Source organism: Chroicocephalus ridibundus, chromosome 3 (assembly GCF_963924245.1).
Source record: "Chroicocephalus ridibundus chromosome 3, bChrRid1.1, whole genome shotgun sequence".
Lineage (NCBI taxonomy): Eukaryota > Metazoa > Chordata > Aves > Charadriiformes > Laridae > Chroicocephalus > Chroicocephalus ridibundus.
Window position 1 is genome coordinate 37287316 of NC_086286.1, and position 27727 is coordinate 37315042.

At 40.4% G+C, this 27727-nt stretch overlaps 1 protein-coding gene across 13 annotated transcripts in view; it reads right to left on the reverse strand.

The window, feature by feature from the left end:
• LTBP1 (latent transforming growth factor beta binding protein 1) overlaps positions 1-27727 on the reverse strand; it is a 203657-nt gene that overhangs the window by 5330 nt on the left and 170600 nt on the right. For 12 of the 13 annotated variants that reach the window (XM_063328796.1, XM_063328794.1, XM_063328799.1 and 9 more), the window contains 6 exons: positions 20898-21080; positions 19506-19592; positions 16251-16379; positions 14786-14926; positions 12283-12453; positions 640-762 (listed from right to left, as the gene is read on the reverse strand). In XM_063328796.1, coding sequence (XP_063184866.1) covers positions 640-762; positions 12283-12453; positions 14786-14926; positions 16251-16379; positions 19506-19592; positions 20898-21080 — 834 coding nt within the window. The remainder of the gene's footprint in view (positions 1-639; positions 763-12282; positions 12454-14785; positions 14927-16250; positions 16380-19505; positions 19593-20897; positions 21081-27727) is intronic. The other variant, XM_063328797.1, reaches the window with a different exon arrangement.

Sequence of the window (27727 nt, forward strand, 5' to 3'; positions counted from 1 at the left end):
TTCCTCTCCCACAAGCCTTAACAGGGAGCTGGGCCAGACCCATAAAGAACCCTGATATTCCTGAAGCGCATCTGAGATTTATACGATCCCTCGCACCCTGCTTGGCAGGCCATTCCACTAGCCTGAGGCTACATGCATGCATACTCCCTGATCATACTGTGCTGTACATTTTCTCTGTTGAGCAAGAACGACTTGCATACTCTCCATTTCCCCCATATAAATTCTGCTGGAAAATCATGGAAAGCTGGCGTGAAAGGATTTTTTTTTCTTATAAACTAAAGGCACTCTGAAGAAGTCTGTCCCATGCTCCAAAGGAAAATTAATTTGTGAGAGGGAAAACTGGCAATTCGTTTGACCTTTAGCTGTAAATCTGTTAGTAAATACAAATTTAGTAGACTTGGCACAAACTATTTCACTATATTAAAAATTAATATTGTACTCTGAGCCCAACCGGACTCTTATACAACACTGGCTCTTGAACCAGAACACCTGACTGAAAGCTAGTGTCATAGGAATAACTAAAACATAAATAGGCCACATTACTCAGAAGCAAACATAAGAATGAAGCCAGCTACAGGGAAATCATCCAAGTTACAACCCTCATTTCAAGTATTTTATATAACAGAGAAACTTGCTTACGGTCTTCAACAAAGTATGGGTTAGTTTCTGGAGTGTAGTGCTCCTCGAAGTCAACCAAAGCATCTTGTCCATATGGCCGTCGAGATCCTGGAACAGGAATGTTGCACAGCTGGGCATAATCCTCTGAGGGGGGAAAGAAAATAGGATATACAACTAATCACACTTGTAACATAGGCTGCATTACATTAGTCCCAGTGAGCTGTGGTTCATATTAGCTGGAAATAAACTTATCTTCCTAGAAACATCATAAATCTGCAATTTTCACAAAGCATTCTCTCTTCAAGAAGAATGTCATTAAAATGTTAATGAGCCAAACACAGACTATTAAGTCATAATAGGGATAACACCAGGGATAGATTTGAGTCAATAACTGTACAAAAAGTTATGGGTCAGGTTCTTCTGGCCTGCACGGGAAGCAAGAGCAGAGGGATGCTGCGTATCCTGCTGCCAATGCACCCTCCACCAGGACTAGCTATGGTTACGCTCCTCATTCTGCTGGAGCAAAGGCTACCCCAGGCCACTGTGGCTGCTAGCAGAACCCACCCCAAAGGAAGCAAACTGGAGCAGTTGTGGCCATATTTCTGGCACCATCAGCCAACCTGCAGAAACCATAGAATGAAAAATCCTTCTTAAATTAGCACACACTCATCTGCAAACTGTATCTTCAAGCCAGAGAGTTAAGTATGGGTCCTGTTCAAAGTCCCCTTGGCTGCGAACCTCAAAGGGCAAGGGGAAATGCACAGGAGAAATAGTCACACTCTTATTTTTTGCCTCTCTCCAATACCTAGACTACACAAATTGAAGCAGACCAAAGCAGCTCTTCCTTTTAGGTGTCAAAGTCCACATCTGAAATGCTGATGCAAAGTTTGATTTTTTATTCCATTTATTGTATCACCTCTGTTTCCATTACCATTTACTAAAATATATACAAGACAATTTATTTGAAAATAGAAATGTTGTTAAAATACAGCAATCCAGGTGCTCCTTTACTATTGCTACAAACTATTTAGCATCTGTTTCTGTGAAGATTGCCTGGTGTTCTGAGAACCAGGCAGAGTAAGGACGGGAAAGAAAACCACCAAAAGCGAGAGAGGAAAAAAAGCCCTAAGCAGATACAAAGTCCAAGAATTGCAGATGGTTACAGAGCCAGAAACCTCATGCTGTGTAGAACTGTCCCAGACAGCAAATAGTTGGATAAATCCAGACTGCTTCTAGACAGTGCAGAGCACAGCCCCACTTCCTTGCCCAGCATTGTCATTTTATTTTCACAGGTAGCATCTCCTCCACCTGGAATGGTTTTATTTGGTACTGAAAACAAGTGTTCAAAAAGTTTGAATTCTGTAGTCAGCAACTTGGCTCTTTGAGAGTATAAGACTGTACAGTACACTACATGCAAAGCTTATCTGTGCACATCGCAGAACTGTCACAGGTGCCGGTGCCGGTCCGAGTCTGCAGAATGAACTCCCCAGAGAACTTACAAATCATTGTAAATCTCACCACTTTCTGCTTCACGTGCAAGGTGATTTCCCCCAATGTGCATCCTCCAGAATGTATTATATACAGTAATAATTATATTTAAACAATCCTCTCCTCTCCCAGATGAAAATGTACGCTGCCCAACAGAGACATCCCATGGCACATGAAACAAAGCCAGCGTGAGAAAATAAATGGCATATAGCAAATGTGACTTATATCCTGTAATGCACAGCTTCCCACTGAGTTACCAGGATAATGAGCATAGTTTTAAGAGCTGTCATAGGCCCAGAAACCCCCAGTTCTTCCTTCCCCACATCTAACCCCAAATAACAACTATGTTTGGGGACAGCCAGGTTATCATCTCAGACTGACTCCTTCATAATTTTGTGTTGAGCCACTCATTATGCACAAAGGCTGTGATACGCACACAGAGGAAAGCTGTGCAGAAGTGTAAAAGCATTCTCACAGATGCGCACAAATGTTCTCGGCAAAGGAAATCCGTGCTCTACCACAAAATACTAATTCATCTGGGCTGTGTGGAAGAAACCATCACAGAAAAACAAGTCAGCGAATAGCAAGGAGACAAGGCAAGTGAGTCTGAGGGATCACTGCTTCTTCCGCATGGTCATAATCTGATGGAAGGGATTGGACAGAACCTTGACATTGGCTTCTCAGATTACTTGGTGCTAATTTTGCACTTAGTGATACCAGTAGTAGAAACAATGATTTTCTTCTGAAGGAAGCAGTCAGAACATTTGGAAATCCATGGAGCCAGAGCTCTCATGTACATGAGAGCTGGGTAGTTTGAAGATTGTGCAAGACTATTTTATATTGCACATTTGCCAATGCAAAGTTGTTTATTATCTAAGGAAGACTAAAGAAATGTTGACAATAGAAACTTGTTTCCTGCCACAGTGGTCCTTTGCCAATCCAGTTCTGGATGTTTGCATTTTTAGGTCTCATTATAAGTAAATTAGTGGCTACAAAACGATGAAGAGGGCATTTTAGGGCATAATGTAAACTTGGTATTTGTTACAAGGAGTTGTAACTACATCGAGGTTATCTACAAGACTATACATGTAACTGTAACAGTCTATTAACCTCCTGAAGTCTGTTATGCTTACTTAACCATTTGTTAATACACTCTAATCTTTCAATACCGTGTACCTTATTTGTATATAGAGCTTTAATACAAAAGCTGACAGAGCATTTAAATAGTCTTAAGTCACTTTAGAATGTATACACTTATCCTCCTTATATATAATTTATATCTTTGTTTTGATACATGCTGGAATTACTTATTATTACTATGGTCCTCCACAACATCCTTCTCTCTAAGCTGGAGAGATAGGATTTGATAGGTGGACTGTTCAGTGGATAAGGAACTGGCTGGATGGTTGCATCCAGAGGGTAGTGGTCAATGGCTCGATGTCCAGATGGAGAGGGGTGACAAGTGGTGTCCCTCAGGGATCCATACTGGGACCAGTGCTGTTTAATATCTTCATCAATGATTTAGACAGTGGGATCAAGTGCACCCTCAGCAAGTTTGCAGATGACACCAAGCTGAGTGGTGCCGTTGACATGCCAGAGGGATGAGATGTCATCCAGAGGGACCTGGATGAGCTAGAGAGGTGGGCCCATGCAAACCTCATGAAGGTCAACAAGGCCAAGTGCAAGGTCCTGCACTTTGGTCAGGACAATCCTCGTTATCAATACAGGCTGGGGGATGACGTGATAGAGAGTAGCCCTGCGGAAAAGGACTTGGGGATACTCGTGGATGAAAAGCTGGACATGAGCCAACAATGTGCACCTGCAGCCCAGAAGGCCAACCGCATCCTGGGTTGCATCAAAAGAAGTGTGGCCAGCAGATCAAGAGAGGTGATTCTCCCCCTCTACTCTGCTCTCATGAGATTCCACCCGGAGTACTGTGTCCATCTCTGGAGCCCTCAGCACAAGGACATGGACCTGTTGGAGCGGGTCCAGAGGAAGGCAACCAAGATGATCAGAGGGATGGAGCACCTCTGCTATGAAGACAGGCTGAGAGAGTTGGGGTTGTTCAGCCTGGAGAAGAGGAAGCTCCGGGGAGACCTTATAGCGTACCTGAAGGGGGCCTACAAGAAAGCTGGGGAGGGGCTGTTTGCAAGGGCACGTAGCGATAGGACGAGGGGCAATGGTTTTAAACTAGAGCAGGGTAGGTTTAGATTAGACATTAGGAAGAAGTTCTTTACAATGAGGGTGGTGAGGCACTGGAACAGGTTGCCCAGAGAGGTGGTGGAGGCCCCATCCCTAGAGACATTCAAGGTCAGGCTGGATGAGGCTCTGAGCAACCTGATCTAGTTAAAGATGTCCCTGCTTACTGCCGGGGGGTTGGACTAGGTGACCTTCAAAGGTCCCTTCCAACCCAACACGTTCTATGATTCTATGATAATACTCTCTTAACACTGTATGTTCTACTTAGTGGACTCTTGTAACGTGTTGAGTCAGTTACTAGGTGCTCAGGAGATAAACACAAGGAGAGCAACAGCAACCCACCTAAGAAACCAACAGTAGAAATTCAAGACCAATAACAATGGCAAGTTATCTATGCCACCTTGCTGAGCTTGTCTTTTGTTTTTGAGGGAAGAAAAGCGTGGGCAGAGAGGAGAGTACAAAGAGTGAAAGGTATCCAGGGGGCCGCATCCTGGAAAGATCGCAAGAACCAGCGTTTTGAAATAAGGTAAACTAGAGATTTGGATGCCTGAGAAAAATGAAACCATCAGAGTCCCCCTCTGGAGGACAGAAAAAGTTAGGCAAGACAGATGTGTATGTACGATTTCGGTTGTTTTAAACTTTTCCCCTTGCTGTGCCGTGTTCCTACAGTTCAAATTAAAAATAGTGTATTTCGGGTCACTGTGCTGTATGCTGGTCACAATTTTCCAAGGAAGGGAACTAAATGAACAGAGCACTGTAAGATTTGCGGGTAAAAGCATGACTGGTGCACAAAAAGTTGCAGCAAGTATACAAATGAGAGAACAGCATGATATTGCCCTAGGGAGGTGACAGTAGGAGACTTAGTTCAAGAAAGCAGGAAGGGGGCAGAGAGCAAGGGAAAACCTGTAACTACCCCTGAATGGCAAAAGCATTTTAGTTGTCACAGAAATTAATACTCACTTTCAAAATAATCTTTCATGTAAAGTTAAAAAAAAAAAAGAAAATTAATTTTCTGTAATTCACAATTAATGTTAAAACCTTTTTCTATTTGGATTCACTTTCTCTGCTCGCTCATCTCCTGGCTGTGATCAAGGACAATACAACTGCAGTTCAAGAGGAAAACAAGACTTGTGTTTTTAATATAATTTAGTCTACATTGCTCTCCATGTGTTTCTAAGTTTTTCTCTTCGTTTCAACTTGCAAATGAAGCACTGAGACAGCTTGTTGTATAACTTAGGATAGCTATTATAAAAGGAAGCTGATGTATGCTTCCAAAAATGTAAAGGACGTTTTTTAAGTCAGATGTGTGCGTATAAAACCAGCGCGTTAGGGGATTACAGCTAGACGCACATGCATACTGACTGGCACAGATGTTAGCCGTAATTGGTGATGAAAGCTAGGCTGACAGAGACAACGCAGCATAAATTGGATGGACTGACTGGCTTTTAGGTGCTTGTTAGCACAAGTGCAGCTGTGCAAATGTGCATCTAATTTGCATATACAGTTGTAACTACGCAAGCCTGTGTGGGCCATATTTGTATTCTCTAGTCAGAAAAAATACTCAATATTTCATGTATTTAAAGCAAAATATTACATATTAAAAAAAGCTTTTCCTAACATAACCATGAAACAACTGCACCACAGCCAATCCTTACTCCTGCCCATGAAGCAAGCTATATTTCTGATTCCAGCTCCTCAGAATTGTCACCATCACACACACAAAAAAGCAGCCAAAGCTATCAACACCAGGGCAGTTCCTTCAAATTATTTAAGAATGCAACAGTTTCACCATGGAAGAAATCACTGGAGAGAAGGACAAAGCCAAGAAAGCATTTATTACATGTAATATATGTGCCTTCCCAACCAGAGGTTCTGGACATCAGTCTGAATTGGTTAAACTTACGCTCTCTCAGGAGATTGCATCATCTGTGAACCAAAGCTGAAGATATGTCTGCTCCACATCTAGACTGCACTATTTGGCAATTTAGATCATTTGACATCCTCCGTGAACAGATGCCGAGGTTTGTGGGCAGACAGCATTCACATATATTCTACAACTCTTGGTGCTAAAGAAAAAGGGAACGGTACCAGTCTTAAAGGATTTTTTTCATTGAGTTAAGAAGGATATTCATATCCTCATGTGGAGATAACTCTAAATGAAATCACTGAGGAAAATCTCATAGTGGATGTAAAACTCTTGTTAAAAGTGAAGTAATTACTCAACCTGATTATTTCAAAACCTCTTGGTAGTCACCTTTTTTTTCTCAACAAAAGCTGCTCAAATTTTCTAAAATGATCTTCTCTTTCCTACTGCTTGAAGTAGATTGTTAGAAGTTGTAGTAAGAGGCAGGTTGTTTCTGCCAACCTTGCAAATGGCTTTCTGACTCCCATGTACACTTGGAATGTGAGGTTCCACGAGGAAAACCCTTCCAAGGCTATTCTGCATGTCTCTCAAACTTCAGAAAAAGCACTGAAAGTCTTCATCAACAGAAATGAAAGCAGCCAAAAATCTGCAGAACTGAGCATAAGACTTTGAATATTCAAGGCCAAATCACTCTAATATTTGAGCTCAAAAGATAATCCATTTGTCCAGAGTCCTTACCAGAAAGGAAGGAGGCACAATGCCATCCTAAATGGGAAGATGAACAATGATCTCCAGAAATTAATCCAGTGCCTCCCTGCTGATCTTTAACATCTCAAAAAAGAACAGATGGAAACTCATCCTTTACACACATCGGTTTTCCCTGTATTTCCAGATCTTCATGAGTGACATTAGCCAGAACTTAAAGGGAACACCATGTTCTCATAATATGGAAGCTCAACCCAGAAATAACTCATAATGTTTACAAAGGATACACAGAGTTCCTTGCAAGAAAAATGCAATTCAAACAATCTGTCCTGCCAGAAGGGGTAGAATTCAACAACTACATGTAGGCATCTCCAAGGGTCTGCACCCGAATTAGTCACCCGGTGTCCTTTTATAGTTCATGGAAAGACATAACCACTTCTAAGACACCATCTCATCCTAAAGTAGATGTCTAGAACAAGTCAGAAAAATCTTAATGCTCAGGGCGCCTATTTCTCTTTCCTGATGGAAGGTGAAACTGGTAGGACCAGCACAGATGTGGGTTTCTGTGTAAAAAACCATGTGAAATTGGCCAAGAGAAATCTTACATGATACAACACCCCAGATGACTCATGTTTCCCACTACCCTCAGTGTCCTCCTAGTCTGGGCTTTGGAAATGCTAAGGTGAAGATAAAGGGAAACTTCAAGGACAACAATCTTCAGCAGTTCTTTATGTGACTCGTAGTCCCAACAGAACATCTGTAACATCTACTGACTTCTTAACATAAAGTGTTTCCACAAAAATCCACAAACTACTAGAATTTAAAACTTGCAGTAGAAGAGTACAAGGTATGTATAAGGTTCCACAAATAAGCAGGCTGATAAACTGAATGCTGATGCTCTTTACAGTTGCCTAAGAATGTGTTCATGACATTATCTTAGTAGTCAGACTAACAACAAGTTCTTAGTTATAGATTTAGTAATGTACCCCTATCCTCAATATTAAAACATCTGTTAAAACTTCAGAGACCCGGTCCTAACTTACTCCCTTTCCCCCACATTAAAACTTCTCCAGGCAGCTACCTACAGGAGCAGAAAGCACCCTCCTTAACTGATTGGCACATCTTTAGTCAAGGACACCTAATTCCACCTTCCTAGCATCCTAAGGTATTAGTTAAGCAAAGGTGATAACAAACTCCAAGACAGGTTTCTGAAGATCACTTTACAAACACAAAAATAGGCAGTCTCCCTAAATTAAACACTGACCCCACCACACCACCTCACTCAACATTTTCTAGCTGCTTCTTCTATCTCCTCCCTTCAAATGTCCTGTACCCTGTAACAATACACCTTGTCTAAAATCCACTTCAGTCCCATAAGGGTCTCACAGGAGCTTCTGGAGGCTCAGCAGGTCTAGAACGCAGGTATTACATGTTCAGGTTAACATGAGATGTGTATGGCCTTATTTTAGGTTTTAGATTTTTTCAGTCTTGGCCAGTTGCTCTGTTTTCTGGCATGGATGCATTGACCCAGCTGCTAAACCCATCGCTGCCTGTCCTGCTGCCAGTTACTAGAGGATGGACTCCGGATGGAGACAGTTGGGTCTCACGGCACTAACAGTAAATTGGCCAAGGAAGCAGAACTTCTGAAGGCAGGTCGTCTGACAGGTTTTTTTGAGTGGGTGCAATGAAGAAAGGATGTTTTGGTTTTGTTATCTAAAATAAAAGTATCCAATTTTCTAATTTTCCTCAATTGGTCAATTATTGCAGCCTGCAAATAACACAGAGGTTTCTCAAGGATAATTACTAAAAGTTCTACGGGCAAGTACAGCCTAACACCACAATGAGCCCAGAGAGAACACATTTCAGTAGTTAACATTTTGGTATTGGATACAACCTGTGAAAGCCTTTAACTGTACTAGAATATCACAAGATCATAATGTTAGAACCAATCTAATTGAAAACAATCTGTCTTTGCTTCCTTCATTTAATGATAAGAAGGCCTGCCCCACAAAACTGTTTGTACAAGTAAGATGTACTCAATCACACCACTACAGTTCATGTTTGAACTATTTTGATCAGGATTTTGAACTTGTATTTTGAGTTTGTTCCTTGATGTTGTCATCAAAATACTTATCAGTCTTACTGTTGTTAAGATGTTGCTGTTCAGTTGCAGTACTTCAACAGGTGCTACTTACTTTTGTCTCAGGCTCTGATGTTTAGTGTCATTTTCAGTGGGGTTTGATCAAGCACCCACTGGTAGATTTTAGAAATCTTAGCAACTATGTAAATTCTGTTTTCATGCTGATGAAAGGCTGGATTTCCTTTTTCATTTATATGGATCAAATTTTTACAAAAGTTCTCTGTCTTCCTGCTGGTTTTATGCTGGATGCTATTTAAACAGGACATTTAAATCATGTCACGAAAAATGGAAGTGCTTTCAAGAAAAGCTGGGACGCAAAGGTTAGAGGTTATTTTTATTAAAGCATGAATTTGCTTTAGAAGGAACTTGCAAATGTATCACTTATGGTGGTAGACCTGTCTTTCCTTCTTTCTAAGTGTAGCATCTAGATCCTCAAAGACAAGGGGAGTATACACAAGGTAAAAGGAAACCACAGATCAGTGAGTGAATGATCTGCTCTATGATCCAACCCATTTCGTGGTGAAAGCCTTCTGGTGATAACACTTTTCACACCCCCAGGTCTTCTTTAACATGTGTTACAAATCTTCAGAATGCCCCTAACTTGGGAAATAAGCAAACACCTTCAGTAGTAAATCTGGCCAACACAATACACAAGTATTTAAAAATGGAGAAATTCCAGGTTCCCCAGCCAGGACTTGAACCTGTGACCTCCTGGCCCAGAGGCGTGAAAGGACTTTCTTGAGCCAATGATACCACTTTAAATGTTACAAACTGAAGACATGTCAAATGAATCATTTATTCAGTTCAGTCAGCTTTACATTTTTCTTGGTAAATGTTCCTGAAAACAGAGAAAGGCTTCCAGGTTTCTCTGTGCAAGGACACATGAGCACATACCACCTCCACTAAGAAATGTAAGCTTGTATGTTTGTTCTGACATAATAAAGATTCAATATGCTTTTTTTTAACCATCCGTGTTCCAATTTATAATGATAATTTAAAGTCTTTGGGATCAGAGTATGTCTTGTAGTTTCAGTTAAAGCAGGTACTTTTCAATGCATATTTAAACACATAAAAATTACCTTATGTCTGGAGGAAAAAAGATGTTATGATCCAACATAATGCTCTTCAGCTTTGACTGAGGGTCATCCAAGTGACATTTAGCATCATGTTATCCATCAGGAACCTTTATATCATTTTTTTTAATGAATTTCTCAAGTTTCTTCTTAAAGCTAGTTGGGATCTGCACCCTGCTGTTGTCACAGGATTGCTGCTCCAAAATCCTGTAGTCTTAATGATCAAAATCATCTAATTTCAAGCCTAAATATGTTCAGACTGAACTCGTTCCAATTTTTTCCTCACATCAGCACTGCTATTTAATTTAAAAGCTTGTAGGAATCCTCCATGATCATGCTGGAGTCTTACCATTTGCAGCCTTTGTTCTGCATGTAGGTTTGGCTTTTCTCATCTTTCCTTGAAGACAGGTTCTCCACTCCCTGACCATTTTGGTAGTCCCTCTCTGTTCCTTTTAAGATGTATTCTGCTTTAAATGTAACTAGCTAGAATCTTCAGAAGCAAGTCTCGTACCTACCTGAACTTTCTCTACCAGGAACAGCTTTCCTTCCTTCTCTCAGGATTGCATGCTTGCATGACACAGATGGCTCACTGTTACCAAGTGATGAATTTTGTACACAGAATAACTCCATTATTCTGCTCTATCTTTCCACCTAAGGAGCTGCAGGTCATAGCAACAATTCTTGCTCTTGCCCTGTATTTTTTTTTTTTTACTATTTCATTTCATTCCATTGCAATTGTTATTCTAGCAGGTGTAGTAATTCAATGCCTGGCAATGTCCCCCTGTAAGATTTGTTCTGACAAAGACATTTCAGAGATTTCCATGTCTTATAAATCAAGCTGCTGTCGTGCCCTGTTTTCTTCTGAAGTCTCTTTCTGGGGTAAGCACCAGCCAGCAGTTACTTCAGCCAACATCATCAAAACCAGGCACTTTTTTTCAGTTACTGCATTTCCAAAGCAAACTCAAACAAGTAAAGACGTATAAGAACAGGTTCAGGGACCTTGCAAGTAAATTATAAAAACATAAGACCCTAGCAGACACAAACAACCATATTAATGCTTCAATGAGCTTCTCTATGTAGTTTTAACTCCAGGGTTCTTGCTGCAAGTAAAACACGTACTGCTTTAGCCACAACAATATGGTTAGAGTAACACAAGCCCAAGTAAAAATCTGGGTATGATCAGAATAAAATGCTTTACTACGTGGAAAACAATATTACCAAAAGAAACATTTGTAGTAAGGAAGTTACATCCAAATTAGGCCTTGGAATAGTTTATGTGGGGGAAGAAGTTAGTATGGTGCCAGACTATCTATACCAGGGCTGACATATCTCAGACACAGCATGACATATACCTATGTGGCTTCCACTGGTCTCTTCTCCAGTTCCTGGTCCCCAGAAGCAAGTCTGTATGTCAATGACAACATTTCTCTCTATATCCATTTAGCTTTTGTAGCAACCACAAGAAGCAGCTTCTACCCAGAATATCTGAGAATAATGTCTAATTTCTAAACATGTAAACCAAATACAGTATTTTAAAAATATGACTGTCAGTGAGCATTCTTGAACATTAAGTTATATTCCCTGGAAATTCTTCAGTCCTTATTGGTACTCCGTTTCCCTTATTTATCTTAAATTGCTCATCTATTCATTTCATACCTGAGCATATAGACATATAATAACAACTCGTTCTTTAATAGTGATTCTAAATCACAACTTCCCAAATCCTTATCAAGCAAACGCATGTAAGAATATCACACTGAAAAATGCACCTGAATGTATAATACTGGCAACAAAAATCCAAACCAGTTATGGAGCCTGTTGAGTATCATGCGTGCGTGTGCACATGAACCGCATCTGTATTTTCATAGATGACTTTTAATTTGTTAGTCATGTTAAGGAACTCTGCTACCCTTAAAATGCCCTCCTTTTTCCACCAAGGTTCTAAATTGCCAGTCACTGATAGTTCCAGCTGAAGGAAATGGGTTCTTAAGTGCCAAAAAATATAAGTAACGACATTTTCAAAATCTCGACTGTAATGATTTCCCCTTAATTATTGAGAAAAATTTCCATTAGTTCTTGAAGGGTTAGGTTGTTTTGTTCTTTCTTATGTTAGTAGCTGTAGTATAAATAAAAGGGATTAAACTGATTAAGTATTTCAGGTTTCGTTCCAAGAACTGACACGGACGTTTCCTTACCTGACTCTTTCATAGGACACAGTGCGCACTGCATGCCCCAGGCTTCACCGTATAGGCAACAGCACTCAGTATATGTAGTCTGCTTTCCAACCAGAGGTCGACTACAGACAAAATCATCACTTAGATGCTGCCAGCAAAGATCCTGGTAGACCTCAGTTTCTTCAGTTTGTTCTGATGGAGAAGACAGTATTAGATCATCATCACAGCACTGTTATTTAAAAAAAGATACTCGCATAGTGCACAATTTTCTAAACTTAGATTAGAAAAATAACCTAGCTTTACAGACTTTGCAGAATACAAATTTAAGCTTATAAGTCATGACCATTTTTAAGTGCCTGAAGTGGCTCATCCCTTGAGTGTTCAGCTCTGCAAAAATCTTAAAAGGTTCTGATTTGGCACTGTTAGGCCCATTTAAAAGCACATTGGGTTGGACCCCCAAGAAATAAAACTCCCTAAATCAGCAGTCATTGCTGAATGCTTAATGCTGACTCAGCTCTGCTCTCATGGAATTTAAGAGAGCTTGACGAAAACCAGTGTTAGGACAGAGGTGAATATTTGGGGAACTCCATCCATGGAATGAATCTTTAAAAGTTGTTATTTTGCTTTTCTTATATTGCCATCAATGGCATCTGAAAGAACTTCTACAGTTAGGGCAGAACTGAACAAAAATTTTACGTGGGCTCAACGGGAGACTGGACAAATACTTGGAAGAGAGTCCCATTAACTAACAGACAAACTACATCAGGCTCAGGAAATCCCCTGAGCTGAAAATAGCTGGAGGCTGAGAGAGTGCTGGGGAGGGTGAGGAGAAGTATTGTTTATCTGCTCTTCTGGTCCCTAGTCCTCCGCTTACAGCTATTGTTAGAGACAGAATACTGCTGTGAACTACTGTCACATTCTTATGAACATTAACAAAAACATGTATTTTTGTTAAAGCTGGAATATTTCAGAGGCATACTAGTTCTGACAAAGATCTCAGTAGGAACAATTCCTAGTCCTAGCAATCTCTGATCACTGCTGATTGGAGGGAGACGAACTGTAAAACTTAATCTTCCACTTGGAATGTAAAAACTTCGGCACAATTGTTTTGTAAAGACATCTGCAAGGTTTTGATTTTGTTCCAACATACAGTGAAAAGTAAGTGTTGTCACAAACCAAGGTTCGGTTTTGTCTGTGCATATCTATTTACTGCATTTTTACATGATGCACTGGTGTACGGGTGAGCATGGAATTGAAACCTAGCTCAAGAGTAAAATGCTGAGTTCTGAAAGTGCAGAAGTGATCAGAATTTAGATACCTATTCTACTAAGAACTTGCGAGAACGCACAGTGAAGAGCAGCAGAGAGTCTCTGCAACCAACTCCAAATTTTGCTGGCAGCAAAGGAACCGGCCTGCCCCCTCCTCCTCCGCATTAGGGAGGTCTTTGCCAGTAGTGTTACAAGGACTGAGCACTTTGTGCTGGGTGAGAAGATCACTGCTGTATCAGCCCCAATGTTGCATGACGGAAGACCCTTTAGGCCTTTGCATTCTCTTCATATCCTGGATGAACCCAAAGGACAATCCTGCTCTTGGCTTGTTTAACTGAAGATTGAACAATAGAAGTGCTGTGGTTCTTTCACAGTTTCAGGCAAGAGGATGACCACATTACTCCTCAAAAGTATCAGTCATAATTTGGAGTGACTAAAGCAGGCATTCAGTCTGTATTCATTCCCATTTCCTTTCACAGAGGCATCTTAGGAACATTCACTGCAAGTTGCAGGCAATAGTGGTCTGGATTTATGGCTATACAGTGCCAATATTAATCAAACCCATTGTAACATTTCTTTCAAAGATGTGTGTGGCATAGACAAAACTGTGCGGACTGCATAATGCTCTGGATTTCTGAGACGTTTCTAAGAATCTCATAATAGCTAACATTTTTTCTGAAATCAGTGTGTCCACTTGAAATTAAAAGAATGTGCAAAAATCTTATTTTAACAGTGATGCTGCAGCCCACAGCTTGAACATGTGAGCTCGATATACCCTCAATATTAATCAATTGAAAGCACAGATAGAATTTCAGCTATTTCTTCCTATATCGTGTTATTCCTTGCTTTGTTAGAAGCAGTCAGTCACTCCGAACTGAATCTCCAGAGTTAGCCCACAGCCAAACCCCAGCCTTAGTGAGACAGCAAGCAGGCTGTGCCTCATTACCTAGGAGGCTGTACGAGGCAGAGGCAGAGCTGGTGAATCGGGGGGCTGAAGACTCCCCCAGCCCAAGCCTAATCTCATTAATACTTCCATCAGTCTCCTGTCTGCATTGGCAAAGCGGAGCCCTGTGGAGTCCTACATCATGATGCCTTCTGGATCAACAGATGATGGTCCAAGCATTGCCTTCCAAAATCCTCCAAAAGAGCAGGCTCATCCAAGCACGACCCAGTCTAAGCTTACTGGGGTCTGTAGCCATGTCAGCACCACCTCGTAGAGGCGCACTCACTTCAGTAATATGTATAATGGATCATACCACTTGAATCTGCTGGTCTGATGCATCGCTTTTCTGTTGCGTCCAGAACCATTGGGTGTGTACAGAAACAGTTGTAAGATCCTTCTGTGTTAATGCACTGGCCATCAATACAGCTGTTTGGGTCCTGACATTCATCCGTGTCTTTAAAATGGAAGGAAACGTATCAAGGAGAGCCAGCACAAAGCAGTCGCATTGTGTTAATCCATGTTTATATTTTCCTATATTAGGAGCAGATTGCCCTGCATGCCTTCCGTTAATTACCACAAATACCAATTGCTGGCAGCAAAATCCTGCCTGTGCCCATGGAGAAGGACAGACAGATCAGCAGGATGCTGACCTCTAATCCTCAAGTACTAGAGAGGATCTGGATGAGGAGGCTTGCTGGGGGGGTTGGAGTGCCAGGCATACCCTGCGTCCGGCACAGCTGCAGCTGCTTCCCACCTTCCTACCCCCTTCAGGACAGTACCAGAAGGCATTAGAGGTGGGCATACTCTCTGAGACTCTTCATGAGCTGGTCAGGTGAAGGGATCACCTTACCTAACCACAGTAGTTCTATTCATTAGTTTGTCTTGGAGAGGAAAAGTAGAAATTTAGCTCAAAGGGAAGAGAAGGCCATTTTACTCCAAATGAATTGCAATAAAGCAGCAGAAACCCCACCCTTTGTAAAGAACAACCATAGAATCCCAAGGTGAAAGGCTCTCTTATTGAGTTGCAAAAATGACTTCCTTTCATTATGCTATTCTGCACATTATACATGGTTTTCTGCTTACAAAGCAAAAGCCAGCATCACAGTTATGAGTAATTTTCAGTTGAACACCAGAACCAAAGGAGTACAAAGTTGTGCAGACTAAAATTGGCTTATCAATGACCTGAACTGTAATTTCACGTTGCATATTAACTCCTTGTGGAAAATACCTGTCCTCGGAAAAAAAAGAAAACAACCTGCGTTAATTTGATTTATTATAGTAAAACCAGCACACTTACCAAATGGAGGGTGAGCTTCAGCATACAGGCTTTCACTGCTCACCCGTGTACAAAGAACAGAAGGCTAAATTGTACCTTGACAGAGCGAAGCGGCTGTGTGCATGGGAGGGAGCCACCTCCGATCACTTTGTGCTGCCTGCATGAAGGCTGGCAGCAGCTCTAGACTACGCACTCAAAGGAACACAAGGAGCTGTTTTGGAGATGAGAACTCCTGGGAGCAATTTGCTGAAAAGGGAAGCAAATAAAGCAAACCCTGCTCTACATGCCATCACCATGTCAGCCAGAATTGCTGCCCAGCCAAGCAGAAGGGAAGGGAAATGACCCAATGCCTCTTAAAAAGCTGCTACAGGAGTTTGAAGACCCAGTGTTCCTCCCCTTGCTGGGAATACTGCAGTTCTGATGGGAATCCTGCTGTACGAGTCTGCTTGTTTTGCCCATCTGCATACCATTATAGTGACAAGACCACTTTAAATGAACTTACCAAAGCACTGGAGCTTAACAGGGTCATAGTATGTGCCTTGTTTGCAGTAGCACTCGTAACCTGGCTGTGTATTCAAACAGAAACCATTTTTACAGATTTCTTGTCCAAAGAGTTGGCATTCATCAGCATCTGGGGAGAAAACATTAAAGGCTGTGTTACCGTAATTATTACGAGGCCATGCAGAGGAACAAGATGGAATAAAGCCTATACAGTTCTCTGTTCAACCAAACTGCACTTTAAACAGAGGAGCCCAGGAGCACAGATATTCACGGGGGAAAAAAAAAAAAAAAAAAAAAAAAAAAGGGTGTGGAAGAGGCTACAGTGTGTTTGTAGCCAGAATGGGAAAGGGAAAACTGGTGAACCATGACTTTCCCTTTCCCTTGTCAGAGTAAATCCTGTGGCACACAGAGCCTGGAAGAATCTGCAGCTCCCTTTTCTTTCCTTTGGTACCACATTGCTCTTAGCTCCAAGCAAAACAAAGAATATGGCCTGTATTTTCCAGTTTGCTTTACCCAAGGGATTTCTGCCATGGATCTAATTTAATTACACCATCTAACAGCAAAACTAACTAAGCAGTTATGCTTATGGATGGACTTTGTGACTGCTCTCCTGCACAGTTTGGTGACTCTGCTGTGCCTGGCAGGGAATCTTCATATCTGCACTGCTTGTGACTTCGTTTTTCACACGACTTCTGTGGAGACTTCCCACCAAGGAGGAACAATTGTGTCTGTTGCTAAATATAAGGCTGCAACTGCTATAGACCTAGTGACAGCAGACAAAGAGGATCCACCGCACTTTCAAATGAGGCTAAACGTTTTCAGGGAGGTTTCATGGAAAATATATGCCAACTCATACATAGCTTTTCATAGTTGTACACAATTTTTCCCAGTCTCGTATTTACGTTTTTGTTACTGTTGGAATTCCATTCACTTCCTTTTTTCCAACCTACTTTTCATTTGCTAGACCTACCTAGAATGGTCTGTTAAAGCTAGGCTGGTATTAAAAATGGCAATAAAAAGCACAACGTGAAAGTAGGTGATTCTCCTCTCAATACTAATTGTCTTAATCCACTGTCTTCTATTGATTTATTCCCCATTTGCTCTGGGGCAACACAGATTTTAGCCCAAAGCTGTCACTTCCAGCTGTACAGCGGTTTTAAAAGTGAACTATTCAAATGCTTACTTTTTCCAGAATAACTGAAAGTGCTATAAAGCTATTTATTTTTGCAGCCACTCTTCCATGCACTAAATGTTTTCAAACATTAAATATTTTAAGTTTGACTGTTTAGCAGCAAGAAAAATGCAAAGATTAATAAGAAATGTCATGTACACGTCTGTCCTTTTCCTGTGGAACATGGATTTGTGTCTGGCAAAAAATGGGAGAGCCTGGGAGCAGAGTCAAGGAAGGCAAGCTGAGTATATTTACTTCTGACAGATAATTCCAATCAAGAAAATAGGAGTTCCTCCTACAAGCAGAAGCTTGTGGACAAAAGCAACGGGAACATATGAGTTAATGTAACAGAGAAAGATCACATTACTAAAAGTACTTATCTGTTTATTGTTTGTCCTTTGTGCTATTCCTAAGGTTATTACAAAATAAATTTACTGAAAACAGAAAAAGTGTTATTATGGCAAGGATTTGTGAAAGATATTTCCAGATGAGTTATTTCCATGCTTCGATATTTATGGCAGCTAGAGGTATTATCAACTCTGAGGTAGCACGACAAAAACAATGCAGATTTTCTCTGAGACACATTTGGACGTACTGTACACACAGCATGTCCCAAATCTACATTGTGAAGATACACAGAAATCCTAGATCTGGAAAGATAAACAACACACTTAAACAATCCCTGAACAAAAATACTCTCAGAGATTATCAGGTCTCCTTTCAGATGAGCTCTGTGACAGCGTTCTGGCTTGTCCTGATGTAAATTGTCAGTCTGTCCAAGGTCCCTGCTACACTCAGGTCTGGATTCATCCCATGGCACTTTGTTCTCTACTCCAAGTTGGTGGACAAAGCAGCACCTCCAGAGAGTGGAGGTCTTACGCGAGTTACCCCATTTAAATGCCCACATTAGTTTGAATTGATTTGGGTATTAGCGCTTTATAACCTTTAGTATCCTTCCCACGTGCCATTACTTTCCAGGTGCAAAGAAACACCTGAGGAGGATAACACAAAAAAATATGAGTAGGACAGAGGACTAAACTCGGCCACGGTGTACTCACTAACTCGACAGGAAAACCGACCAAGTAGTGTCCTACTCAGTGAGGAAGGAGAGTTTGAAACAGTACATGTAACAATTGTTAGGAAAAAACCCAGAGATATTTCAAATCACACCAATTTTTGTCATCTCTCAGAATTAGGTCTGACAGATTAGTGGTTTAGCTAGAAGCAACTGTGACAAATGCTCATCTATCAACCATGTGATACTATGCCTCTATTAAGGTCTTTAAAAAATAGTAAATTTTACTGCATTTTCATGTGATATGAACACAGAGTACTTTCTACATTTAGTTCTTGATTAGTAAAACAAGAATTCCACTAAAAAAATAGATAAAATGCACGCTTTTCTAAAGATCTTGTAGCTGCTATGTAACCCAAAAGATAACGCGTTGACTTCATTTTAACTAACACAAATGCAGTGTGTTTATGCCAAGGAAAATTAATCTCACAAATTATTAATATTGATGGCTACTTCTCAAACTTGAAAAGGAATTTTGCTGATCTCACTTTTCCTTATTAGTGATGCCAACTCCCTCCCGCCCACACCCACAAACTCCTTCTGGCACACATATTTCTCTACAATCTTTTATTCAATAATTACTTCATGAAGTCCTGTAATGAAAATATCCTTGCTGAACTTCTCTTCAGTTTTTATATTCATTCTCACTTGTAGGTCTAATGTCTAACAGAACTTTTCTTCTCTCTCCCAACTCCCTATACATTTATTTACAAATTTAAGGTGGCTTCGCATTTCATATGTAAATGATTATTTGAGGTTTGTGGTCTCAGCACCTACTCTCACAATATCTAACACTTTGCGTAAATTAAACCAGAATATTACAGAGACTGTATAACTGACATTCTTAACAATCTGTCAAATGATGATTTTCAGTAATGTTTCATATCACAAGCTGCTTTTGTCACCTAATAAAATTTGAATTAGTATGTTTACGTTGCTGGCTCACATTTCTAGTCAATCAACTACCAGAACTTCTGGAATAATTAAACTTAATACAAGTCAGTACTGACCTTTGTAATTCTGAGCAAGAAGCCCGTAAGATGATTCTCCAGAGGGAATGAAACCTTTTCCTTCAGGACACAAATCAGTAAATTCAGCTAGGAGAGACAGAAAACAAAAAATTATGTTAAGAAAAAGTTACTCGCATACGTATGTGTTACAGATGTGTTTCAGAGTATTTTGAGAAATCCGAGGCGACGTTTTGCCTTATTCACGTCTATCAGGCAATCATGCACAGCTTGAGCTAAATGGGGGATGCTAACACTACAGCCCGACTTTCCCCTGCTCTCAGTTTGCAGAGCTAACTTTAAAAAAAACCTAGCTCGGGTACCCACAGCATCACAGAGCTCCGTGCAAACTCATTTCTCTTGCTCCTTGGCAGGAGAATGCAGTCCTTACTGGGTTTCATGGTGCACTGCAGTTATAACAGTACCGGTAGCCAAGTTATCTTAATTAAAGCTAGCATGGGCCTCTCTGAGCTACACTACAAGCTGCAATCTAGACATACCCCAACTGAGATGCAAACCCCTGCCCACATTCTTCAGACCTTATACAGGAAAAAACCCTAATTGTCTGCAACAGAAGAACATGGTGTGGATTACAGAGGGAAATTATTTAAAGTGTCTTGGAGACTATACAGAATCAAATAAACCTATCCAAGCAGAGAGGCTCTTTTTGTAACGCGTTTCACTTCGGTTTCATTGATTCTAAAGTATAGTTAAAACAGGAATTAAACATGATGATACATTTGTGTGAAAAGTAATCTTTAGTGTTTGATCTCAGAAAATTTACACATGTTCTCTCTTACATGATTTTTTCCAGCTGGATTCTGAATTTCAGCCATCACTGTTTATGTTTCAAGTACCGTTTTCAGTATTTGTGACAAATATCATATGGCTGTGTTTTTCTAATTTAATATTTAGAGGTTAAACAATGGTCTGCAGACAACATGATTAACTGAATTGTTCAGTAAGTAGCAAAATGTAAAACTGATGTCATAATATCTATCAGTAATTCATAGTGCTGTAGAAACAACATTACAAAGAATACCCGCAGACTCCAAACCCACTGTAATGCTTATCTTTTTTTCCAGCTTGTGGGAAAAATCTAACATCTGGGAAGAGCTTCTGTGAGAATCCGTCTTTGTTTAAAATCAGTTGGAGGTAATGCTGTTCAGTAACAGGCTGTTTTTATCCCTAGGGTAACTGCACTGTAGCCAATGGATTTGCACCAGGTATGAATTATTCCTAGTAACTTTTACTCCATGGAACTCTCCCCTGGATAAGTCATGACTAAATACTACAGAATATGGGATTTAACGGGCCAGCCTTCTCTGAACGCCTACTGTTAACGTAAGCACAACGCTTCAAAAGTTTGCAAAGGGACAGAAGGCCTCCTCTTACCAGTTCCAAAGACAGGGCATGGGAAGATTTCACAGTTATCACCCCAGCCAGCACCCAAGGTACAGCAGCATTCTTGTTTGGTTACATTGGACGTGAGCACATTGTCACAGAAATTAGCATCGTTCAGATTGTAGTAGCACTCCTTCTTTCCATCTTCATGTTGATCAGCCTCTATTGGTAATTCTAAAGGTGAAAAGAAAACACAAATCACCTAAGATGACAGGTGAAATGAATCAGTTCTACACGAGGATCAGGAGAGCCACAGTACCTCAATTTCACCAGAGTGAAGGGCAGCATCGTCAGGCAGGAAAGAAAATGGTTAAATACAAATTTCGGTTTAACTTCTTTGTTCATAGGAAGAATGATGAAAGTTTATAACCTTCCTTTGACTTTTTCAGACCTGTTCTCCAATTTGGCCACAAAGGGATTCTTCACGTTTGCACTTCTTTCATTTTTAAGCAATGCATGAACTACCTGCTCTCATGCTTATCTAACTGCCATGCCCAACTACAGACACAGTGCTTTTCATCTGTGAATCTGGAAGCTTTTAATGGAGGTGAGCAAACATCACATCTTCCTTTTAGTGATAAAGGAGATAAGGTACAAACTGAAAAGGCCTGATTTTCAGAAGAATGAACATTTGCAGACTCTTTTAATTTCACTAGGAAAAAAGCACGTTCCACACAAGAAAACAAGGCCCTTTATGATTTTTGCAAAAGTAACTGACTCCATAGTAAGCAGAGGAATATAATGCTGATGTCAAGTTGACTGATTCTGTGCTTTACTTTAAAACAGGCATCCAGCTGAGAAGTCGGATTTTCTGCCTTTAGCAGCTGAGCGGGTCCTCTCACAATATTTATAAGGACTGGAAGCAAAACAGTCTCTCCCACAGATCCAATAAAAAACCCTATTAATAGTCAAAGACCTTTCTAAAACAAGTACACCAAGAAGCAAGCTTGAAAAGAAATATCTAGTTAAAGCTTCTGTGTTTGCAGAACTTTGTCTAACCTTGCACTTCCACAGAAATTCTCATCAAGAGCTCAGAAGTGGGAACTATCACATAAAATTATGATTCACACTCAATCAATATGAAAACCTTGTCACAGGCCATCCATGAGGTAACCAAGTTCTAAAATTACAAATGCTCGTATTTATTAATCAAAACCAAAATTTTGTTCAGGAACTTAAGACAGATAAATCTTGAGGCAACTAGTTTATTTCCTTTTCATTTTGGGAAATTCTTTATGTTTAGCACCTAACAAATGTTTAATTCACAAAAACCTACTAAAAATTATTGCACGTTGGCTGATTTTCCATTGTTTGAGATTACATTCATTTCTACTCAGGCCCTCACACAATATGCCGAGCTTGAGACATTTCTTAAGTAACGCATGTACCCAGGCAGGAATCAAAACCCTGTTTTATACCTGAGCAACAGTGCATTTCAAAATGCTAGAAGATTAGTAAGACCCAAAGAATTGTGGGGTGTAAGAGTTTGTTTGCCTTGCCATTCTTTTCAAGAAAAAGCTTAAGGCTGTCCCACTTAAAAGTATTGGTGTATCTGCAAGAGCCAAGTTCACTTGACCACCTCATCTGTCCGCATCTCCTGGTTGGCTCTTGGAGGTCACGCTCAGCCTCTTTATGCATTATGGGATGGATCTTCTTCTAGTCCCATCCACTTAAAATATAAGGGCTGTGAGGCGGGAGCTTGAAGATAGCAATTGTCCAACAAATGCTGAAGGAATTAGATGAACTCCAGCTCTTGGTTACCCCTCAAGCCTGTTATCCCTCCCCACCCACATTCCCCCAGCAGATGGGGGCAAGGCAGCTGTACTGAGCGTGCAAATACTAGGCCCGTTTTGAGAAAAGCAGGTTTAAAAATGCAAGTATGGATTGCCTCTCATTGCACTTTAACAGTATGAACGTGTCTAATAGTTCTTTTGGCTTCTGATTCCAATCAGACAGTTGGATTTATTTATATTTTCCTCAGGAAAGTACCTATTTCTGCTTTGGGAGGTTGAGGGGCTGGCAGACACCTCTATTCAAATTTAGTACAATGTTGCCACCTACAAGGCAAACTTGCCTTTGCTGTTTCACCAATATAAAGGGAACACCCAGCTGAGCGCTTATTTCATCTTTGTTAGTGTAGCCTGTGGTTTCCCCCCCATCAGATAATTCCAATTTTCCATAATGTGCTGAATTTCATGAAGTGCGGTGGTTTTGCGGTATCAGCTACTATCCAATAGGAACTACGCTAAGACTATCATGTGTCACAGAAACGCAACTGAACTAAATCTGTTATTCCAAGGTGAGAGAGCAGTACTTCAGCCATCAAATTATACATTTTCCTTGGCCATTTGCCATCTGTCTAACTGAATCAAGGCCAAATCTTCAACAGGAGAAAAAGCATGGCAGTTTTCGTGCTGTTTACCAGAGAAAGAACACTAGAAGCTGCTCCGGGAGGAAGGGGAGACAATCTCATCTTGTCATTGTTTATTCCCATTTTACATATGATGTGTTGGTCTCTCCTCCCATTATCTGTTCAGCAGCTTAAAAGTCTGTTGTTTACACAGCTGTGACTGAGGGTTAGTCAAGCAGGCGTCATGAATGTTTGGAAAGCAAATGAGACACAAATCTTTTTTCTTTTTTTAAACCAAGACCAGTCTGTGTCTACAAGCTTGTAATTTCTTTCTCATGCATTATTAACTATATAGTAAACAGATTGTTTTTGAAAGTGGTTTCACTAGGTATCTTGACAAAATATGATAGGAAATAGATACTTATTTTTTTCATATCGTTTCAGGTTTTTTGTTGTTAGAAAATGTAAAATATCTCTCTACCTAAGGCACTCTGCTAAAGCAACATAATTTTTTCAAGGTTCTCGATAAGACTGTTCTATTAACAGCCTGTAAAAGATCCTGTATAGTTGCTGTTGGATTGAACTCCAAAGTATTTATTAGAAATAGCTGTATATATCTTAGCATAACCTTGATCCAACAATATGCTTCGGCATGTCTTTGATGCAAAAATGTGCTTTAGCGTTATAGGATTCAGTGTGTAATCAGGATATCAGCATGTGCTTAGACTTCAGCATACACTTAAATATTTGCCTAAATGGCCTGTTAACATATGAGAACTGAAGAAAAACCCCGACGTATCGAGCTGATGGGAATGTAAATACTTGCAGCCCTGTATCACTGCCTCTTATTCACGGGTGGAATCAGTAAGGTGGCTGCTAAACTGAAAAATCATCAGTACAAGTTCGTGACTTCTAAAACCTCAGCAAAGACCCTGGTGACTCTGAGCCAACAGCTTGAGTGACACACACGCTCAGAATCTGATTTTCAAAAAGACAGTACAAATAGATTGGTATGTGCCTATTGTCAGGGTGTGCTTGTTTAGATTTCTCAATTGGCTCCACATGTGGCAAGCTACAGCACCTAAAGTGTATGTGTGTGCCGTGTATACGCCTATATGTGTATATGTACAATTCAGGGATTAGTGCAAGATGACTGAAATTCAGATTGTTATTTGCCTTAGAAAACAACACATATATTGCCATTAAAAAAATAACACAAATATGAAGAGTTTTCTTTAAAGTCTTAATGTTTAGGAAACCCTTAAAGTTCAGAAAATTTAGAATTTGTCCTCAGGCACCAAATCTCCAGCCTTGAGAAAGCTTTTATTTCAGATTTGTAAACTGTCGCTTGGCAGCCTCAATTTTTTTGTGGTATTGGTTAGTTATATTGGGAGGGGGCGTAATTTTATTTTAATACAAGTCAGTCTAGCAGGGATTCATGTTTCATGGAATCACAGAATGGTTTGGGTTGGAAGGGACCTTTAAAGTGCATCTAGTCCAACCTCCCTGCAACGAACAGGGACATCTTCAACTAGATCAGGTTGCTCAGAGCCCTGTCCAACCTGACCTTGGACATGTTTGGCCACCAAAACTGTTATTTTTTACTTGTAAATCCTAGTAAATACTGTTAAATATCTTGTCATAAATAAATGATCATATTTCATGTAACCAGGAGAAAGCAATGTCTAAATTAGCTGTAGGTACCTAAGTGGGCCTTGGCACCTTAGTGGAGTTCTCTCACTGGAATTCTTTTTATTGGCTGAGCTGTAACCAAAACTGATCCTACTGACCTTTGTGTATGTAAGCCACATTCCTGCTGATACGCTTATGTTTACACACACACTTGGTTTGCAATCCTCATTTTAAAACATACCTATTATAATCCTCAAATATATACTATCCTTTATAGCTTCTGGATTCAATGCAATGAGATACATTAGTAATACATAAGTATATATCAGTAATTTATATGCACACTAGAAGATGCATTTTTCCGATGCAGAAACAAAACCCTGTTAATAAGGATTATCACTCAAACTTCATTCAACTTGGTACCTGTTAGAAATTCATCATAAAAGGCTTTATGTATCTTGTTAAGAGAATAAATGAGAAGACTTTAACCCAAACTAGGCTTTTTTTTCTCTCTTAGGTACAAAGATGTATAACAGCAAAGTTTCATCTAATACAAGAGAGAGTTCTTTCCTCCTTTATCTTTTCTTCCTTCTGAAGCATTTGCTACGTTTTGTGAATGGCAGGGCAGAGAGGAGGCGAATAAGACAATCAAACCTTGAACAATTACTTTTTTTGGGTTTTGTTACTAGAATGTGACAATATGGGTTAGAATTCCTGATACATACACCGAGAGGATTGTTTCAGGACACAGCTAGCAATAGATGAATTTCCACCAAGTGAAAGCTAAATACAAGGAAGTCTCGAGACCCCTAATGGCAAGTAAAGGAAAGTGTGAACACAGCATTCCACAAGGCTAACAGCCTTTAACCACAGGCAAACAAGTTCCCAAATTAAAGTAACATTTGAACAATCTTCCACTTGATATGAGGTGGATGAATGTTTCTTTATGCACAAAAATACAAAATAAGAAATAAGGAAAAGCTGAATAAACCACACTGAACTATAGATATCTGCAACAGGATAATGCAGATTAAATTCTTCCTTTCTGAAAATAGGCATGATGCAAGCTAATGCTGACAGATGATGTCCACATGCACTGTAGGAGCTCTCAAAGCACCGTGCCTGACGTGATTATGGGGCTTGTCAAAGCAGAGGATGTGTGGCTATTCCATCGCTCTTTGCAGGGGATAGCATGCTATTCCTATATGCTGACGCTGCAGCTGGTCTAGGGGGAAGGCTGAAGTACTCATCGCTGGGCAAACCAACGTAGCTGTTACTGCTCATCCCGCAGTGAATATGTGGGGCTTATGCCACTTACAAATGGGGAAGAAAAGACCGGTTTTGTTCCCTCTTCAGTTGACAGCTGCATAAGGGCCACCCACTGGTTCCCTGAACAGAATAGGAACAAGCAAAGCAAGCAGGTGTAGAAGAATGAAGTGTCCATTCTCAGATCCTGAAATGTCAAATCCAGAGGTACATGGGGCAGGTGTCACCACTTGGCTGGTCAGTCTCTGGGGTTTTGAGAAACAGAAGCCAACTGGTAAGAGGAAAAAAAAAAGCAGCAAGGAAAGCAAGAATCCTTTTAAAGAAGAACAACAATAATTTCCTCCCTTTACTTTGGAAGAAACGTAAGAGAATAAAAAGTAAGACCTCTGTTCCTAGTAATGCCACTTTTCCTTATTCTATTTCAAGAGCAGATGACGTAAAGTACATTTCACTTGGTCCTGATTCACATATCTTCTCGTCTCCTGTGTGACACCATCTTCCTTGATGACCTTATCAGAGAGGAGACAAAGGTGAAGCATGTGTTTTTTTAGGGGCTGATGAAAGCTGGATGGGAGGGAGGAACGGCTTCTTTCCAAACTGATCACAGTAAAGCTATGTTCACTGATGAGAACAAAACACAGTTAGTTCTGTGAGTAGAGTATTCATCTGTTGACTGTACAATCAGCCACAGTGGGTTTTTCATCCCCTCCTTCCCCACAGTAATGTTTGGGCATGTCCTTGAATGCTCCTTGGACTTCTTTTTACATGGGCTCAGGTCCTCTGCTAATTTCCTTAGCTTGGTTTTATTTCGAAAAGTAGCTGAATTCTCCCAAGTACTACCTCCTCACAGTACCAAAACGAAGACGGCATTCACATCTCCTGCAAATCTTGATAATTCAAACATTCATCTTCCATAAATACATGGAAGAATTTTTAATGCTGCTCCTTCAGTTATCATCATCAGGTATATTTAAGCTAATTTGCTTCATGGTGGAAAGGTGATGCAGTATTTTCCCTTGCAACCAGGCATGGAGGCAGTACCACTGGGCATTGCTCTCCTGCCTCCACCATCTTACTTTTTTCCATTCCTCCTTCATAAAACAAGCTCTTGTAAGCCTGAATCTCTCTCAGAAGATTTTGCAAAGGTCTCAGTTTGTCGGTCAGCTGTTAATGATATTTCACAGGCAACTTCTTGAGTGCTGCTGAGTGCTACATTCAGTGATCTAAATACTTGTTGCAATTAGGTCACAGATATTTCAACCTTGTTTACAAGTCTGAAAGACCATGAGTGATAGGAGAAAATAGCCACAGCCTTGTAAGCTGTAGTGTCTGCATCCTGGCACTAGAGCCAGTTATTCTAAAGCTTTCCGGAAGCTGGATCAGCCTGCACTGTAAGAACAAAGCAAGAAAAATATGAAGGTTTGCATTCTGGAGGGGAAAAAAAGCTTTGCGAGTAAATCCCTTCATTTCTTGTACTCTGTTGCTCCTTATTGTGGGCTTGTTCCTTTCTCCAGACCGGATCTGTGTAGAAATCTGGAGGCAACTTTTAAGAGTTCTAAACTCAGTTTTAATG